Source organism: Oncorhynchus mykiss, chromosome 6 (assembly GCF_013265735.2).
Source record: "Oncorhynchus mykiss isolate Arlee chromosome 6, USDA_OmykA_1.1, whole genome shotgun sequence".
NCBI lineage: Eukaryota > Metazoa > Chordata > Actinopteri > Salmoniformes > Salmonidae > Oncorhynchus > Oncorhynchus mykiss.
This window is the reverse complement of record NC_048570.1, coordinates 6,804,939-6,824,957: the sequence shown is the minus strand read 5'-3', so window position 1 is coordinate 6,824,957 and position 20,019 is coordinate 6,804,939. Positions and strand designations below refer to the sequence as shown.

The 20,019-nt window shown below is 45.6% G+C and overlaps 1 protein-coding gene across 2 annotated transcripts in view; it reads left to right on the top strand.

Annotated features, from left to right (window-relative positions):
• LOC110525077 (iporin) overlaps window positions 1-20,019 on the top strand; it is a 53,285-nt gene that overhangs the window by 26,413 nt on the left and 6,853 nt on the right. Inside the window, exons 5-7 of one of the 2 annotated variants that reach the window (XM_036979296.1) lie at window positions 7,608-8,327; window positions 12,488-12,712; window positions 13,064-13,234. In XM_036979296.1, coding sequence (XP_036835191.1) covers window positions 7,608-8,327; window positions 12,488-12,712; window positions 13,064-13,234 — 1,116 coding nt within the window. The remainder of the gene's footprint in view (window positions 1-7,607; window positions 8,328-12,487; window positions 12,713-13,063; window positions 13,235-20,019) is intronic. The other variant, XM_036979297.1, reaches the window with a different exon arrangement.

Genomic DNA, 20,019 nt, shown 5'->3' with positions numbered 1-20,019 from the left:
AATCTGATGGTCTATATCAGCCAACCACATCGTATGATATAGCAATCTGATGATCTATATCAGCCAACCACATCGTATGATATAGCAATCTGATGATCTATATCAGCCAATCACATCGTATGATATAGCAATCTGATGATCTATATCAGCCAACCACATCGTATGATATAGCAATCTGATGATCTATATCAGCCAACCACATCGTATGATATAGCAATCTGATGATCTATATCAGCCAACCACATCGTATGATATAGCAATCTGATGATCTATATCCGCCAACCACATCGTATGATATAGCAATCTGATGATCTATATCAGCCAACCACATCGTATGATATAGCAATCTGATGATCTATATCAGCCAACCACATCGTATGATATAGCAATCTGATGATCTATATCAGCCAACCACATCGTATGATATAGCAATCTGATGATCTATTTAACATATCAGCCAACCACATCGTATGATATAGCAATCTGATGATCTATATCAGCCAACCACATCATATGATATAGCAATCTGATGATCTATATCAGCCAACCACATCGTATGATATAGCAATCTGATGATCTATATCAGCCAACCACATCGTATGATATAGCAATCTGATGATCTATATCAGCCAACCACATCGTATGATATAGCAATCTGATGATCTATATCAGCCAACCACATCGTATGATATAGCAATCTGATGATCTATATCCGCCAACCACATCGTATGATATAGCAATCTGATGATCTATATCAGCCAATCACATCGTATGATATAGCAATCTGATGATCTATATCAGCCAACCACATCGTATGATATAGCAATCTGATGATCTATATCAGCCAACCACATCGTATGATATAGCAATCTGATGATCTATATCAGCCAATCACATCGTATGATATAGCAATCCGATTCCTGATTGTTGATGTTGAAGGCAAACCGTTGATGCAACGTTCCTTTCTTGTTTATTTGGCGCCTTTGTGGCCAGGAGATCCATTCAAATGATGTGCTTCCTGTTGCATAGGGTCAAGGGTCATTGGCTGAGGTTGTTTGGTTGATCATTGATGAGTGCAGTGGTATGATAGTGAAAGTTTGGCTGTTTGTGCGTTTTATTACATAACACAGCTGGTAAGAGGTGATTGAGACTGTGTAACTTATCTAACTTCTTGTTTGAAGAGAACTGGGGACAGGGAAAAGTGCTGTGTGTTTTGTGTGTGTGTGTGTGTTTTGTGTGTGTGTGTGTGTACGTGCGTAGGCTACTGAAACTCACTTTAATCATATAGTGTTGTAAACTTTGTCAGCAAGGGGAACTGTGGCGAACGTGAGACGAATAGGACTGTAGTTTGTACTGCAGAGAACAGCCTTCGCTGAGCCATACTCTAGCTACATACACAGCTCCTGAGGGTCTAGTGCTATAGGGTGTTTTGTGGACAGTGTTTTTTTCCCCAGTCTACTCTATGTATCAACTAGTTTGGTTGTCTACGTGCTTTATGCAATATCTTTCCTTTCCATATTATGTTTGAACAGGTAAGAATCGCTGTGACCAGATATACTCTAGACATACAGTAGCCAAGATGTACAGTAGCCAAGATGTTCAGTAGCCAAGATGTTCAGTAGCCAAGATGTACAGTAGCCAAGATGTACAGTAGCCAAGATGTACAGTAGCCAAGATGTTCAGTAGCCAAGATGTTCAGTAGCCAAGATGTTCAGTAGCCAAGATGTACGGTAGCCAAGATGTTCAGTAGCCAAGATGTTCAGTAGCCAAGATGTACAGTAGCCAAGATGTACAGTAGCCAAGATGTACAGTAGCCAAGATGTACAGTGCATGGGAACAGAATGAAATAGTATGTGTGTATGTGAGAGTGCAGGTGGTGATGATGATATAAACAGTAGCAGAACAGGCCTGTTCCCCCTGCTCACTGTGTTTGTCCCTTCTGAAAATAGCGCTTTGGTCCTTTCCAGGCCTCAGGACTAAAACTACAGTGACAGAGAGTTGGAGTGTTTATCCCTGCTGATAGTAAAGCTTTGGTCCTTTAACGTGTCCTTTCCAGGCCTCAGGACTAAAACTACAGTGACAGAGAGTTGGAGTGTTTATCCCTGCTGATAGTAAAGCTTTGGTCCTTTAACGTGTCCTTTCCAGGCCTCAGGACTAAAACTACAGTGACAGAGAGATGGAGTGTTTATCCCTGCTGATAGTAAAGCTTTGGTCCTTTAACGTGTCCTTTCCAGGCCTCAGGACTAAAGTGACAGTGTTTCGAAAGCGTTTGAAATTCCTAAGAATTTCTCTGCGGAACATTGAGTGTCAGAGGACTCCGAATGGAATGTTCTAGTAGGACAGACAGACTGGCCCAGCTGTTCCCAATGTGGGAGGGACTCCGAGAGAGCATATTAGCATATTAGTGCTTCAGTCCAATGGGAGAGAGAGAGGACAGAGGGGGAAAAACACACATTCCAGTCACCCTAGAGTGGCCAACACAGATGTACAGACACTTTGTCACAGTAAAACATGGAGACAGCCTTTTAATTTAGGTTGAGAATATGGAGTGTTAGGAGGGCTGGGATTAAGCCAGGGGATGTGGAGGACAGGGGGGGGGGGGCAGATGTGGCTGGGGGTGTACACTATTGGAATATATGATAAAAATACAAAACAGGAGCTATAATAATATATACTGCACTGTCTGGAATTATACATATTAATGAGTGAATGGGGGGGAGAACGAGAGATGAATCATAGATGAGAGAGAAGGGGAGAAGGGGGTTGAAAGAGGAGAGAGAGAGAAGGGGGGAAGGGGGTTGAAAGAGGAGAGAGAGAGGACGAGAGAAAGGGGTTGAAAGAGGATGATAATAAGAAGTGGAAAATAAGGACATTTTATACAGTATAAAATAAGGACATAATGTCAAACAGTATAAAATAAGGACATAATGTCAAACAGTATAAAATAAGGACATAATGTCACACAGTACTACATAGAGCCATGACTACATGCAACTCTATTCCACAGTACTACATAGAGACATGACTACATGGAACTCTATTCCACATCAAGTAACTCACGCCAGCAGTAAAATTACATTTAAAAAACAAATGAAAAAACACCTTATGGAACAGCAACACAAACATTGGCACACACACACATGATAACATACGCACTATACATACACATGGATTTAGTACTGTAGATATGTGGTAGTGGTGGAGTAGGTGCCTGAGGGTACACAGTGTGTTGCGAAATCTGTGAATGTATTTTTAAAATTGTATAAACTGCTTTCATTTTGCCGGACCCCAGGAAGAGTAGCTGCTGATTTGGCAGGAACTAATGGGGATCTATGATAAACCCCAGGAAGAGTAGTTGCTGCTTTGGCAGGAACTAATGGGGATCTATGATAAACCCCAGGAAGAGTAGCTGCTGCTTTGGCAGGAACTAATGGGGATCCATAATAAACCCCAGGAAGAGTAGCTGCTGCTTTGGCAGGAACTAATGGGGATCCATAATAAACCCCAGGAAGAGTAGCTGCTGCTTTGGCAGGAACTAATGGGGATCCATAATAAACCCCAGGAAGAGTAGCTGCTGCTTTGGCAGGAACTAATGGGGATCCATAATAAACCCCAGGAAGAGTAGCTGCTGCTTTGGCAGGAACTAATGGGGATCCATAATAAACCCCAGGAAGAGTAGCTGCTGCTTTGGCAGGAACTAATGGGGATCCATAATAAACCCCAGGAAGAGTAGCTGCTGCTTTGGCAGGAACTAATGGGGATCCTTAATAAACCCCAGGAAGAGTAGCTGCTGTCTTGGCAGGAACTAATGGGGATCCATAATAAACCCCAGGAAGAGTAGCTGCTGCTTTGGCAGGAACTAATGGGGATCCATAATAAACCCCAGGAAGAGTAGCTGCTGCTTTGGCAGGAACTAATGGGGATCCATAATAAACCCCAGGAAGAGTAGCTGCTGCTTTGGCAGGAACTAATGGGGATCCATAATAAACCCCAGGAAGAGAAGCTGCTGCTTTGGCAGGAACTAATGGGGATCCTTAATAAACCCCAGGAAGAGTAGCTGCTGTCTTGGCAGGAACTAATGGGGATCCATAATAAATAATAAACCTCAGGAAGAGTAGCTGCTGCCTTGGCAGGTACTAATGGGGATCCATAATAAACCTCAGGAAGAGTAGCTGCTGCCTTGGCAGGAACTAATGGGGATCCATAATAAACCTCAGGAAGAGTAGCTGCTGCCTTGGCAGGAACTAATGGGGATCCATAATAAACCCCAGGAAGAGTAGCTGCTGCTTTGGCAGGAACTAATGGGGATCCATAATAAACCTCAGGAAGAGTAGCTGCTGCCTTGGCAGGAACTAATGGGGATCTATGATAAACCCCAGGAAGAGTAGCTGCTGCCTTGGCAGGAACTAATGGGGATCTATGATAAACCCCAGGAAGAGTAGCTGCTGCCTTGGCAGGAACTAATGGGGATCCATAATAAACCTCAGGAAGAGTAGCTGCTGCTTTGACAGGAACTAATGGGGATCCATAATAAACCCCAGGAAGAGTAGCTGCTGCTTTGGCAGGAACTAATGGGGATCCATAATAAACCCCAGGAAGAGTAGCTGCTGCTTTGGCAGGAACTAATGGGGATCCATAATAAACCCCAGGAAGAGTAGCTGCTGCTTTGGCAGGAACTAATGGGGATCCATAATAAACCCCAGGAAGAGTAGCTGCTGCTTTGGCAGGAACTAATGGGGATCCATAATAAATACAAATACAATATTCGGGGGGGGGTATTTCGAAATGCCGACGGTATGATTTTTCAGTACCGTTTGTGGTTGGCGGGAGCCACGCTTCGCAGGGGCCTGCGGGGGGAGGCTCCTCAGAGGAGGAAGGGGAGGACCATCCTTCTCAGTAAATATCTTTAAAATAAAAAAACAAAACCCTCTCCCTCTCTCTGTGATGTCATTCTAATGGAATCCAGAAAGAACAAAACCCTCTCCCTTTCTCTGTGATGTCATTCTAATGGAATCCAGAAAGAACAAAACCCTGTCCCTTTCTCTGTGATGTCATTCTAATGGAATCCAGAAAGAACAAAACCCTCTCCCTTTCTCTGTGATGTCATTCTAATGGAATCCAGAAAGAACAAAACCCTGTCCCTTTCTCTGTGATGTCATTCTAATGGAATCCAGAAAGAACAAAACCCTCTCCCTTTCTCTGTGATGTCATTCTAATGGAATCCAGAAAGAACAAAACCCTGTCCCTTTCTCTGTGATGTCATTCTAATGGAATCCAGAAAGAACAAAACCCTGTCCCTTTCTCTGTGATGTCATTCTAATGGAATCCAGAAAGAACAAAACCCTCTCCCTTTCTCTGTGATGTCATTCTAATGGAATCCAGAAAGAACAAAACCCTCTCCCTTTCTCTGTGATGTCATTCTAATGGAATCCAGAAAGATCAAAACCCTCTCCCTTTCTCTGTGATGTCATTCTAATTCTAAAGTTTTCCTTTGTAGATGAAGCTATACTAAATATATTCACACGTCACCAAATAATTGATTAAAACACACTTTTGCAATGAAGGTCTACAGTTCCCTCAACAGAACTCTGTAGCGCCATGGTGTAGCCGGAGGACAGCTAGCTTCCGTCCTCCTCTGGGTACATTGACTTCATTACAAAACCTAGGAGGCTCATGGTTTTCACCCTCTTCCACAGACTTACACAGTAATTAAGACAACTTCCAGAGGTAGTCCTCCAACCTATCAGAGCTCTTGCAGCATGAACTGATATGTTGTCCACCCAATCAAATGATCAGAGAATGAATCTAGTACTGAAAACATAAGCTACAGCTAGCTAGTTGAACAGTTTTGAACAAATTAATTTCTTCCAAAATTAAGAGAGAGAGAGAGAGGGAGCTAGCTATATTTTGTAGAATATATTTTTCACTTTCACTTAGCTAGCGAATGCAGCTAGCTAGTTTAGCCTATTCAAACACCCGGCTCAAACAGAGAGGGATGCTATGTTAGTAACCTGGCTATGGTTATCCAACACTGGAACTCTTCCAAGTCAAGGTAAACTGTTGGTTTTATAAATGTATTGCCACCGGAGCCCACCAGTGTAACTGCTAAACTGCTTGCTGTACACTACTGCATGATTGTAACGGGTTTACTAACGCGTTAGTTCCAGTAGCTATGATGACTATGACGTTAATATGGTGAAAACGATGTAGGCTGTGTGTAGCTGTTATGGTATTGAAGTTTGGCCTCGGAAAGGTTTATTCCCCTGGTCACAGGCAGGTGTTGTATTGTATGCTGAAGTCCACAAGCGAAAGGAAAAGCTGAGAGCAGGAGAGAGCGTAGATGCGAGAAGTTATTATTTATACAACGAGCAAAGTGATCATGCGGTTTACGTTATTTGTGGCCGTGTTTGTGTATAATCAAGGGTGTGTTGATTCCACTGATTCTGTTGAAAAAAAAAACATTTCTTAAACGGAATTAAAACGAGGATAAACATACCTGAATATTTCCAATAGAAACTCTCATTTGCAACTGTTGGACTAATGATTAAACCCTAGATCACCTAGATGCAGGCAAGAGTGTGCAAGGTGTTATTGAATGTGTCACTGTCTGTCACCTTGATGACTCTAATTTCTTTATACCTGTGCACCTACGTTGTGAACTTTAAATCGTAGGCTAGGTTGTAGCAACGTCATGATGGTTATTGGGAAAACTCTAGTATCATGTAGTAGCCTAAACCAAACCAAGCTAATGATGCCTACAAGGAGACATGGGCTGGCTAAAAACCCTTAGCTGGATAATCGATTCATTCATGAAATAGGAGAGGAAGGGAGGAGAGGGAGAGGGAGAGGAAGGGAGGAGAGGGAGAGAGAGGAAGAGAGGGAGAGATTTTTTCCAGTCAGAGGACAGTACTCATGACTCAATACTGCCTATGTGGCTGAGATGTGTTACTGCATCCAGGCTGACTGACATTCCATGGCAGAGCATAAACAGCTTGCGCAATGTTGCTGCTGACGTCACACACACCCCCGTTGCTCACGCAGCGACCAGATCGAGGAATACAACACACACACACACACACACACTGACACGCTACAGTACATGCTCACACACTGATACGGATACACAGAGAGACAGAAAGAAGAGAATACTGGAAAAAAGGCTGTTCTTTGGTGTTTCTGCTTAAGGACAGACTGACGCAGTATTCTCCAGGTGTGTATCTGCCTATCACAGTATACTGTGTCTCTAGTTACAAGGCAGTCTGGGCTGTATGTGATCAGGACTATCAGTCTGTTGATACTAGCAGCTTTCTGGGCAGTTTGTGTTTGTCTCTGTGGATCAGTTCAACTTAACCTTAATTTTCCCTACATGTTCATTCATTTGTAATACAGACTGTGTAATGGCTGATACAGTTCCTGTGTTATCAGTTATTATCAGGGAATAAATAACACATGCTTTGTAAATGATGATGACAGAGCTAAAATTGAGAATTGTGCCAAGAGAAATGGGTTAACCTTTACTGACCTTGTCTCTCCTTTCTTTCTTTCTTTCTTTCTTTCTTTCTTTCTTTCTTTCTTTCTTTCTTTCTTTCTTTCTTTCTTTCTTTCAGGTGGTCTCTCCAGCTCTTCGTGCAGCTCTGCTGTTGTCCGCTACACTAAAGACCAGCGTCCTACCACCCTCCCCATTCAACCCTTCACCTTCCACCACCAGTTCTCCAAGCTGTCCCAGCCCAAGCCCATTCTTCCCTTGCTGACGGGCTACGTTTCTGGGATGCAGGCGCGGGGTGGAGGGCCTTCTGGAGGTCCAGAGGGGTCTGATGGAGTCGATGACGACCGATGGGAAGACTCTTTGCGTCGATGCCAGAGTGGGGGTACGATGGGTGGGATGGTATCAGCGGTGGCACCGCTCGGCCCTGGTTCTGTCCGGCCCTCGCCGCTAGGTAGCTATTCCCCCGTCCGTCTCCAGGGGCTGACCTCCACTTCCTGTTCTACCTGCACCCCCAGTCCCCAAACTCCTCGCAGCCTCTCCTGCCCCCTGTCGGCCGAGCTCCTGCCCCTCCACCATACCCATCCACCACCAGCACGACTGGCGGCTGTCCCTCTGCCTCCCACTCCTCCACCTCCGCCCCAGGGGGTGAAGCAGGGTGCGGTGCCCCCCATGCTGCCTCCGGTCCAGGGCCAGGTGCAGGGTCAGTGTCACCAGCACTACCACCGTGGGACCCTCCCCGTCCTGCCGGTCGTGCTCCAGGACAGTGAGATTTCACTGCGATACGAGGAGACGTCAGACTCTGTGGAGGGGAGCAGAGGACCAGGGTCCGCGACACAACATGGTAGGTGTCTCTGTCTCAGTGCAGTCCGGTCAGGAGTTGTCATGGATGTGGTGGTATCAGTTCAGTCCTTTTTCTTATTTTTATTTATGTTGTACGTTATTTGTTTGCGGTCAACTCACCTCTTATGGTGATTTAACAGACATACTGTAGTCATGGTGATTTAACAGATATACTGTTGTATACTGTAGTCATGGTGATTTAACAGATATACTGTTGTATACTGTAGTCATGGTGATTTAACAGATATACTGTAGTCATGGTGATTTAACAGATATATTGTTATATACTGTAGTCAGGGTGATTTAACAGATATACTGTAGTCAGGGTGATTTAACAGATATACTGTAGTCATGGTGATTTAACAGATATATTGTTATATACTGTAGTCAGGGTGATTTAACAGATATACTGTAGTCATGGTGATTTAACAGATATACTGAAGTCAGGGTGATTTAACAGATATAGTGTTATATACTGTAGTCAGGGTGATTTAAATCAAATCAAATCAAATTTATTTATATAGCCCTTCGTACATCAGCTGATATCTCAAAGTGCTGTACAGAAACCCAGCCTAAAACCCCAAACAGCAAGCAATGCAGGTGTAGAAGCACAGTGGCTAGGAAAAACTCCCTAGAAAGGCCAAAACCTAGGAAGAAACCTAGAGAGGAACCAGGCTATGTGGGGTGGCCAGTCCTCTTCTGGCTGTGCCGGGTGGAGATTATAACAAAACATGGTCAAGATGTTCAAATGTTCATAAATGACCAGTATGGTCGAATAATAATAAGGCAGAATAGTTGAAACTGGAGCAGCAGCACAGTCAGGTGGACTGGGGACAGCAAGGAGTCATCATGTCAGGTATTCCTGGGGCATGGTCCTAGGGCTCAGGTCCTCCGAGAGAGAGAAAGAAAGAGAGAATTAGAGAGAGCATATGTGGGATGGCCAGTCCTCTTCTGGCTGTGCCGGGTGGAGATTATAACAGAACATGGCCAAGATGTTCAAATGTTCATAAATGACCAGCATGGTCGAATAATAATAAGGCAGAACAGTTGAAACTGGAGCAGCAGCACAGCCAGGTGGACTGGGGACAGCAAGGAGTCATCATGTCAGGTAGTCCTGGGGCATGGTCCTAGGGCTCAGGTCCTCCGAGAGAGAGAACGAGAGAAGGAGAGAATTAGAGAACGCACACTTAGATTCACACAGGACACCGAATAGGACAGGAGAAGTACTCCAGATATAACAAACTGACCCTAGCCCCCCGACACATAAACTACTGCAGCATAAATACTGGAGGCTGAGACAGGAGGGGTCAGGAGACACTGTGGCCCACTCCGAGGACACCCCCGGACAGGGCCAAACAGGAAGGATATAACCCCACCCACTTTGCCAAAGCACAGCCCCCACACCACTAGAGGGATATCTTCAACCACCAACTTGCCATCCTGAGACAAGGCTGAGTATAGCCCACAAAGACCTCCGCCACGGCACAACCCAAGGGGGGGGGGGGGGGCAACCCAGACAGGATGACCACATCAATGACTCAACCCACTCAGGTGACGCACCCCCTCCAGGGACGGCATGAGAGAGCCCCAGTAAAGCTAGTGACTCTACACAGCCCCTGTAATAGGGTTAGAGGCAGAGAATCCCAGTGGAAAGAGGGGAACCGGCCAGGCAGAGACAGCAAGGGCAGTTCGTTGCTCCAGAGCCTTTCCGTTCACCCTACCACTCCTGGGCCAGACTACACTCAATCATATGACCCACTGAAGAGATGAGTCTTCAGTAGAGACTTAAAGGTTGAGACCGAGTTTGCGTCTCTGACATGGGTAGGCAGACCGTTCCATAAAAATTGAACTCTATAGGAGAAAGCCCTGCCTCCAGCTGTTTGCTTAAAAATTCTAGGGACAATTAGGAGGCCTGCGTCTTGTGACCGTAGCGTACGTGTAGGTATGTACGGCAGGACCAAATCAGAGAGATAGGTAGGAGCAAGCCCATGTAATGCTTTGTAGGTTAGCAGTAAAACCTTGAAATCAGCCCTTGCTTTGACAGGAAGCCAGTGTAGGGAGGCTAGCACTGGAGTAATATGATCACATTTTTGGGTTCTAGTCAGGATTCTAGCAGCCGTATTTAGCACTAACTGAAGTGTATTTAGTGCTTTATCCGGGTAGCCGGAAAGTAGAGCATTGCAGTAGTCTAACCTGGAAGTGACAAAAGCATGGATTAATTTTTCTGCATCATTTTTGGACAGAAAGTTCCTGATTTTTGCAATGTTACGTAGATGGAAAAAAGCTGTCCTTGAAATGGTCTTGATATGTTCTTCAAAAGAGAGATCAGGGTCCAGAGTAACGCCGAGGTCCTTCACAGTTTTATTTGAGACGACTGTACAACCATTAAGATTAATTGTCAGATTCAACAGAAGATCTCTTTGTTTCTTGGGACCTAGAACAAGCATCTCTGTTTTGTCCGAGTTTAAAAGTAGAAAGTTTGCAGCCATCCACTTCCTTATGTCTGAAACACATTCTAACAGATATACTGTAGTCATGGTGATTTAACAGATATACTGTAGTCATGGTGATTCAACAGATATACTGTAGTCATGGTGATTTAACATATATACTGTAGTCAGGGTGATTTAACAGATATACTGTAGTCATGGTGATTTAACAGATATACTGTAGTCAGGGTGATTTAACAGATATACTGTAGTCAGGGTGATTTAACAGATATACTGTAGTCAGGGTGATTTAAAATATATACTGTTATATACTGTAGTCATGGTGATTTAACAGATATACTGTAGTCAGGGTGATTTAACAGATATACTGTAGTCATGGTGATTTAACAGATATACTGTAGTCATGGTGATTTAACAGATATACTGTTGTATACTGTAGTCATGGTGATTTAACAGATACACTGTAGTCATGGTGATTTAACAGATATACTGTAGTCAGGGTGATTTAACAGATATATTGTTATATACTGTAGTCAGGGTGATTTAACAGATATACTGTTATATACTGTAGTCATGGTGATTTAACAGATACACTGTAGTCATGGTGATTTAACAGATATACTGTAGTCATGGTGATTTAACAGATATACTGTAGTCAGGGTGATTTAACAGATATATTGTTATATACTGTAGTCAGGGTGATTTAACAGATATACTGTAGTCAGGGTGATTTAACAGATATATTGTTATATACTGCAGTCATGGTGATTTAACAGATACACTGTAGTCATGGTGATTTAACAGATATACTGTTATATACTGTAGTCATGGTGATTTAACAGATATATTGTTATATACTGTAGTAATGGTGATTTAACAGATACACTCTCTTAGTGACTCTCGTCTTTCTTTTTCTTCTTATCCATAATCATTTCTTATTCTTATCCTCTGCCTTCTACCATGTACACTCACCCCATCTCTCTCATTTTCTCAACCTTCCTCTGCCTTCTACCATGTACACTCACCCCATCTCTCTCATTTTCTCAACCTTCCTCTCCCTCTGCCTTCTACCATGTACACTCACCCCATCTCTCTCATTTTCTCAACCTTCCTCTGCCTTCTACCATGTACACTCATCCCATCTCTCTCATTTTCTCAACCTTCCTCTTCCTCTGCCTTCTACCATGTACACTCACCCCATCTCTCATTTTCTCAACCTTCCTCTCCCTCTGCCTTCTACCATGTACACTCACCCCATCTCTCTCATTTTCTCAACCTTCCTCTGCCTTCTACCATGTACACTCACCCCATCTCTCTCATTTTCTCAACCTTCCTCTTCCTCTGCCTTCTACCATGTACACTCACCCCATCTCTCTCATTTTCTCAACCTTCCTCTTCCTCTGCCTTCTACCATGTACACTCACCCCATCTCTCTCATTTTCTCAACCTTCCTCTTCCTCTGCCTTCTACCATGTACACTCACCCCATCTCTCTCATTTTCTCAACCTTCCTCTTCCTCTGCCTTCTACCATGTACACTTCGTCGCCCTCTTTCTCCTCATTTAATCTTGCTTTCCCCAATCCTCCACATGATAACTAACCTCTCTCATCTCCCTGTCTACCATCACCCCTCTTTTGGCTCCTTCTCTTTTCACACCCACTTCGTCATCCCCCCCCATTCCCCCGTCCCCTCCGCCCATCCTCCCCCACAGGACACCACCTCTCTCCCCAGACTCTGAAATGGAGGGAGTACCGTCGTAGGAACCCCCTGGGGGTGGAGAGGTGTTCCTCTGGGGGATCAGGCGTACCTGCCCTATCAGGCAGTCTGGATGGGAATGGTCGTCGGGGCGTGGCCAGGGGACAGCGAATCACACGACGGAATGTGTTTGACTTCCCTCCGGCCTCTAGTGGCCACGCCCCCCTGGGACGACTCAATGGTGCACATATACTACTAACATATGCTGATGTGTGTGTGTGTGTGTGTGTGTGTGGGGGGGGGGGTAAGGTGTGTTTCTGTGTGTGCATGGTAAGGTGTGTTTCTGTGTGTGCATGGTAAGGTGTGTTTCTGTGTGTGTGTGTGTGTGTGTGTGTGTGTGTGTGTGTAAGGTGTGTTTCTGTGTGTGCATGGTGAGGTGTGTTTCTGTGTGTGCATGGTGAGGTGTGTTTCTGTGTGTGCATGGTAAGGTGTGTGTGTGTGTGTGTGTGTGTGTGTGTGTGTGTGTGTGTGTGTGTGTGTGTGTGTGTGTGTGTGTGTGTGGTTTTCTCATCCTTCCCATGTGTGTTCTCAGGCCAGTCTGTGAAGCAGCTGCAGCAGTACTACAGTGACTTCCTGCCAGACTACTTCTCCCTGACGGAGCGTCCTCCAGACGAGTTCTGTCTCTCTCCTGACGCCTCCTCTTCGTCATCGTCCTCCACCTCCTCACAATCCCACATCTCTGTGAACCTGCAGCAGAAGAGAGGTGTGATGAAGTGGTGTAGTATAAACCATGCATTCGGAAAGTATTCAGACCCCTCGACTTTTTCCACATTTTGTTACATTACAGCTTTAATCTAAAATGGATTTTAAAAAATTAAAAGGTCAAGGCTTTGACAAATTTACAAAACATTTCCCCCCCCCCCCCCCCTTATTTACATAGGGATTCAGACCCTTCGCTATGAGACTCTACATTGAGTTTAGCTGCATCCTGTTTCCATTGATCATCCTTGAGATGTTTCTACAACTTGATTGAAGTCCAACTGTGCTAAATTAAATGGATTGGATATGATTTGGAAATGCACACACCTGTCTATATAAGGTCCTACAGTTGACAGTGCACGTCAGAGCACAAACCAAGCCATGAAGTCGCAGCAATTGTCTGTAGAGCTCCGAGACAGGATTGTGTCGAGGCACAGCTCTGGGGAAGGGTACCAAAACACTTCTGCAGCATTGAAGGTCCCTAAGAACACAGTGGCCTCCATCATTCTTAAATGCCAAACTGAGAAATAGGGGGAGAAGGGCCTTGGTCAGGGAGGTGACAAAGAATCCAATGGTCACTATGACAGAGCTCTGGAGTTCCTCTGTAGGGAGAACCTTCCAGAAAGACAACTATCTCTGCAGCACTCCACTAATCAGGCTTTTATGGTAGAATGACCAGATGGAAGCCACTCCTCAGTAAAAGGCACATGACAGCCTGCTTGGAGTTTACCAAAAGGCACCTAAAGACCCTCAGATCATGAGAAACCAGGTTCTCTGGTCTGATGAAACCAAGATTGAACACTTTGGCCTGTATGCCAAGCGTCACGTCTGGCACCATCCCTACAGTGAAGCATTGTAGTGGCAGCATCATGCAGTGGGGATGTTTTTCAGCGGCATGGACTGGGACTGGGAGACTAGTCAGGATCAAGGTAAAGATGAACAGAGCAAAGTACAGAGAGATCCTTGATGAAAACCTGCTCCAGAGCACTCAGGACCTCAGACTGGTGTGTTGTTTCACCTTCCAACAGGACAACGACCCTAAGCACACAGCCAAGACAATGCTGGAGTGACTTCAGGACAACTCTCTGAATGTCCTTGAGTGGCCCAGCCAGAGCCCGGACTTGAACCTGATCGAACATCACTGGAGAGACCTGAAAATATCTGTGCAGCAATGCTCCCCATCCAACCTGACAGAATTTGAGAGGCTCTGCAGAGAAGAATGGGAGAAACTTCCCAAATACAGGTGTGCGAAGCTTGTAGCATCACACCCAAGAAGACTCAGGGCTGTAATCACTGGTCAAAGGTGCTTTAACAAGAAGTAAAGGGTCTGAATACTAATGTGATATTTGATTTTTTTAAAATTTTATATAAAAAAAATGTACAAAAATATAGCTGTTTTTGCTATTGTGTGTACTGTATATATATATATTTTTTTTTTACCCCTTTTTCTCCCCAATTTCGTGGTATCCAATTGTTGTAGTATTGTTGTAGTATCTGTCTCATCGCTACAACGCTACAACTCCCGTACGGGCTCGGGAGAGACGAAGGTTGAAAGTCATGCGTCCTCCGATACACAACCCAACCAAGCCGCACTGCTTCTTAACACAGCACGCATCCAACCCGGAAGCCAGCCGCACCAATGCGCCGGAGGAAACACCGTGCACCTGGCCACCTTGGTTAGCGCACACTGCGCCCAGCCCGCCACAGGAGTCGCTGGTGCGCGATGAGACAAGGACACCCCTACCGACCAAGCCCTCCCTAACCCGGGCGACGCTAGGCCAATTGTGCGTCGCCCCACGGACCTCCCGGTCGCGGCCGGTTACGACAGAGCCTGGGCGCGAACCCAGGAACTCTGATGGCACAGCTGGCGCTGCAGTACAGCGCCCTTAACCACTGCGCCACCCGGGAGGCCGTGTGTACTGTATATTGAGGGGAAAAAAAACAATGTGTTTTAAAATAAGGCTGCAACGTACCAAAATGTGGAAAATGTCAAGGGGTCTGAATACTTTCCGAAGGTACTGTATGTTTGTGCTTGTGACATCAGGATATAAGAGCATATATTTACTTTCCTTGACTGTGGTACTGAACACAGCAGTATGTTAAGTGTAGTCTTTATCTCTCCCTGGCTCCCTCTTTCTATCAATTTCAATTAAAGGGGGTTTATTGGCATGGGAAGACTGTCTTCTCTTGACAGCCAGGTCTGCCTGTAGTCAAAGATTTCCTTAGTTTTGGGTCAGTCACAGTGGTCAGGTATTCTGCCGCTGTGTACTCTCTGTTTAGGGCCAAATAGCATTCTAGTTTGCTCTGTATTTTTGTAAATTCTTTCCAATGTGTCAAGTAATTATCGTGTTGTTTACTCATGATTTGGTTGGGTCTAATTGTGCTGCTGTCCTGGGGCTCTGTGGGGTGTGTTTGTGTTTGTGAACAGAGCCCCAGGACCAGCTTGCTTAGGGGACTCTTCTCCGGTTTCGTTCCTCTGTAGCTGATGGCTTTGTTATGGAAGGTTTGGGAATCACTTCCTTTTAGGTGGTTGTATAATTTAACGGCTCTTTTCTGGATTTTGATAATTAGAGGGTATCGGCCTAACTCTGCTCTGCATGCGTTATTTGGTGTTTAACGTTGTACACTGAGGATATTTTTGGTGTTTGTCCCATTTTGTGAATTCTTGGTTGGTAAGCGGACCCCAAACCTCACAACAATAAAGGTTGATTCAAGTATTTTTAGCCAGATTCTAATTGGTATGTCAAATTTGATGTTCCTTTTGATCGTCCACACCTTTGTGGAAGTTACCTGTGGCGCTGATGTTTAGGCCGAGGAATGTATCGTTTTTTGTGTGCTCTAGGGCAACAGTGTCTTGGTGGAAATTGGGTTCGGGGCCTGGCAACTGAACCTTTTTTGGAACAACATTATTTTTGTCTTACTGAGATTTACTGTCAGGGCCCAGGTCTGACAGAATCTGTGCAGAAGATATAGGTGCTGCTGTAGGCCCTCCTTGGTTAAGTACTGAGGCACCAGATCATCAGTCAACAGCAGACATTTGACTTCAAATTCTAGTAGGGTGAGGCCGGGTGCTGCAGACTGTTCTAGTGCCCTCGCCAATTCATTGATATATATGTTAAAGAGGGTGGGGCTTAAGCTGCATCCCTTTCTCACCTCCAGGCCCTGTAAAAAGACGTGTTTTTTTTGTTGTCAATTTTAACCCCACACTTGTTGTTTGTGTACATGGATTTTATAATGTCGTATGTTTTTCCCCCAACACCACTTTCCATCAGTTTGTATAGCAGACCCTCATGCCAAATTGAGTTGAAGGCTTTTTAGAAATCAACAAAGCATGAGAAGACTTTGCCTTTGTTTTGGTTTGTTTGGTTGTCAATTATGGTGTGCAGGGTGAGTACGTGGTCTGTCGTTCGATCATTTGGTAAAAAGCCAATTTGAAATTTGCTCAGTACATTGTTTTTCCTGAGGAAATGTACGAGTCTGCTGTTAATAATAATGCAGAGGATTTTCCCGGGGTTGCTGTTGACGCATATCCCACGGTAGTTACTGGGGTCAAATTTGTCTCTACTTTTTGTGGATTGGGGTGATCACTCCTTGGTTCCAAATATTGAGGAAGATGCCAGAGCTACGGATGATGTTGAAGAGTTTAAGAATAGGCCATTGGAATTTGTGGTCTGTATATTTTATCGTTTCATTTAGGATACCATCAACCCCACAGGCCTTTTGGGGCTGGAGTGTTTGTATTTTGACCTGTAGTTCATTCAATGTAATTGGAGAATCCAGTGTGTTCTGGTAGTCTTTAATAGTTGATTCTAAGATTTGTATTTGATCATCTATATGTTTTTGCTCTTAATTCTTTGTTATAGAGCCAAAAAGATTGGAGAAGTGGTTTACCTATACTGTATATATCCGTTTTGGATAGATAACTCTTCGTGTTGTTGTTTAGAGTTTGCCTATTTTCCCAGAAGTGGTTAGAGTCTATGGATTCTTCAATTACATTGAGCTGATTTCTGACGTGCTGTTCCTTCTTTTTCCCATAGTGTATTTCTGTATTGTTTTAGTGATTCACCATAGTGAAGGCGTAGACTCAGGTTTTCTGTGTCTCTAGGTTTTTGGTTGGATAGGTTTCTCAATTTCTTTCTTAGGTTTTTGCATTCTTCATCAAACCATTTGTCATTGTTGGTCATTTTCTTAGGTTGTCTGCTTGACGTTTTTAGATTTGATTTAGGTTGTGTGCTTGACGTTTTTAGATTTGATAGGGAAGCTGAGAGGTTAAATATACTGTTTAGGTTTTCTACTGTTAAGTTTGCACCTTCACTATTACAGTGAAGGTGCAGGAAATTGTCTAGAAGGGATTGAATTTGTTGTTGCCTAATTTTTTTTTTGGTGGCTTTCCACACATTCCTTCGATCTATAGCATTTCTAAATATTTACTGTTCCTTTGGCTTTGATGTCAATGTTGATTTCCCCCTCCAGGATGGAGAAGCTCTTTAAAGTCTGGGGATTCTAGTGGGGGGATATATCATGTAGCACACATGAGGAAATGTTTCTCTGTTACGATCATTTCCTTATTAATTTCTAGCCAGATGTAAAATTTTCCTGTTTTAAATGATTTAATAGAGTGGGTTAGGTCTGCTCTATACCATATTAGCATACCCCCTGAGTCCCTTCCCTGTTTCCCACCTGGTAGTTTGGTGGATGGGACTACCAGCTCTCTGTAACCTAGAGAGCAACCAGTGGATCTGTCTCCTCTATATCATGTTTCTTGTAGGATGACAATGTCTGTATTTCCAATGTGTTTGATGAAGTCTGGGTTCCTGCTCTTCAGGCCAAAGGCAGATGACCTTGTATATTCCAGGATGAGATAGTAAAAGCTTTGTGTTCCATAGTGTCTAGTGTTGTTTTCGTGTAGTTTAGGCCCCGGACTGTCAGAGTAGGGGTGAGCTGAGCATGTTGAGCATCTGATACATACCTCTTAGGTCGCAGGATGGGGCTTGGGTGGGTGTAATAGTGGGGGTTGGGTCTGTTGCAGGATGGGGCTTGGACGGGTGTAATAGTGGGGGTTGGGTCTGTTGCAGGATGGGGCTTGGGTGGGTGTAATAGTGGGGGTTGGGTCTGTTGCAGGATGGGGCTTGGACGGGTGTAATAGTGGGGGTTGGGTCTGTTGCAGGATGGGGCTTGGACGGGTGTAATAGTGGGGGTTGGGCCTGTTGCAGGATGGGGCTTGGGTGGGTGTAATAGTGGGGGTTGGGCCTGTTGCAGGATGGGGCTTGGGCGGGTGTAATAGTGGGGTTTGGGCCTGTTGCAGGATGGGGCTTGGGTGGGTGTAATAGTGGGGGTTGGGCCTGTTGCAGGATGGGGCTTGGACGGGTGTAATAGTGGGGGTTGGGCCTGTTGCAGGATGGGGCTTGGGTGGGTGTAATAGTGGGGGTTGGGTCTGTTGCAGGATGGGGCTTGGGTGGGTGTAATAGTGGGGGTTGGGCCTGTTGCCGGATGGGGCTTGGGTGGGTGTAATAGTGGGGGTTGGGCCTGTTGCCGGATGGGGCTTGGGCGGGTTTAATAGTGGGGGTTGGGCCTGTTGCAGGATCGGGCTTGGGCGGGTTTAATAGTGGGGGTTGGGCCTGTTGCCGGATGGGGCTTGGGCGGGTTTAATAGTGGGGGTTGGGCCTGTTGCCGGATGGGGCTTGGGCGGGTGTAATAGTGAGGGTTGGGCCTGTTGCTCTGCTCACGGCCTGGACATATGTCCTGCTGTCATGTTGAGGTCCTTGCCGTGGGGGCGGGGGTCATGGGGTGGGCAGAAGGGGCATAGGTCTGATAGGGGGGGGGGGCTATATAGGGTGTGGCCAAGGTTTGCTTGGGGTGGTCTGAGCTGGTTGGGGTGTGGCTGGTGATGCTGGGGTCTGGGGTCTATAGGTCCACTTGGTGTGGGTTCTCTTGGTGCAGGTCCTTCAGGAGGGGGTCTTGCAGGTCTGGGAGTTTATCTCTCTGGTCTGGGCGGGGTGTCCGTTGCTCTGTTGCTCCTGTGTGAGGTCCTGGGGCTACGGTTGAGGGTGACGTCCTTCAGGGTCCTGGCAAAAGTTGGGATTGCTTCCTTGTAGAGGTGGACCAGGGTGGAGTGGTGGGCCAGGGTGGAGTGGTGGACCAGGGTGGAGTGGTGGGTCAGGGTGGAGTGGTGGGACAGGGTGGAGTGGTGGGACAGGGTGGAGTGGTGGGCCAGGGTGGAGTGGTGGGTCAGGGTGGAGTGGTGGGTCAGGGTGGAGTGGTGGGCCAGGGTGGAGTGGTGGGCCAGGGTGGAGTGGTGGGCCCGGGTGGAGTGGTGGGCCAGGGTGGAGTGGTGGGCCCGGGTGGAGTGGTGGGTGCTGTACAGAAACCAAGCCTAAAACCCCAAACAGCAAGCAATGCAGGTGTAGAAGCACGGTGGCTAGGAAAAACTCCCTAGAAAGGCCAGAAGCTAGGAAGAAACCTAGAGAGGAAACAGGCTATGAGGGGTGGCCAGTCCTCTTCTGGCTGTGCCAGGTGGAGATTATAACAGAACATGGCCAAGATGTTCAAATGTTCATAAATAAATAAATAATAATCACAGTAGTTGTCGAGGGTGTAGCAAGTCAGCACCTCAGGAGTAAATATCAGTTGGCTTTTCGTAGCCAATCATTCAGAGTATCTCTACCGCTCCTGCTGTCTCTAGAGAGTTGAAAACAGCAGGTCTGGGTCAGGTAGCATGTCCGTTGAACAGGTCAGGGTTCCATAGCCGCAGGCAGAACAGTTGAAACTGGAGCAGCAGCACGGCCAGGT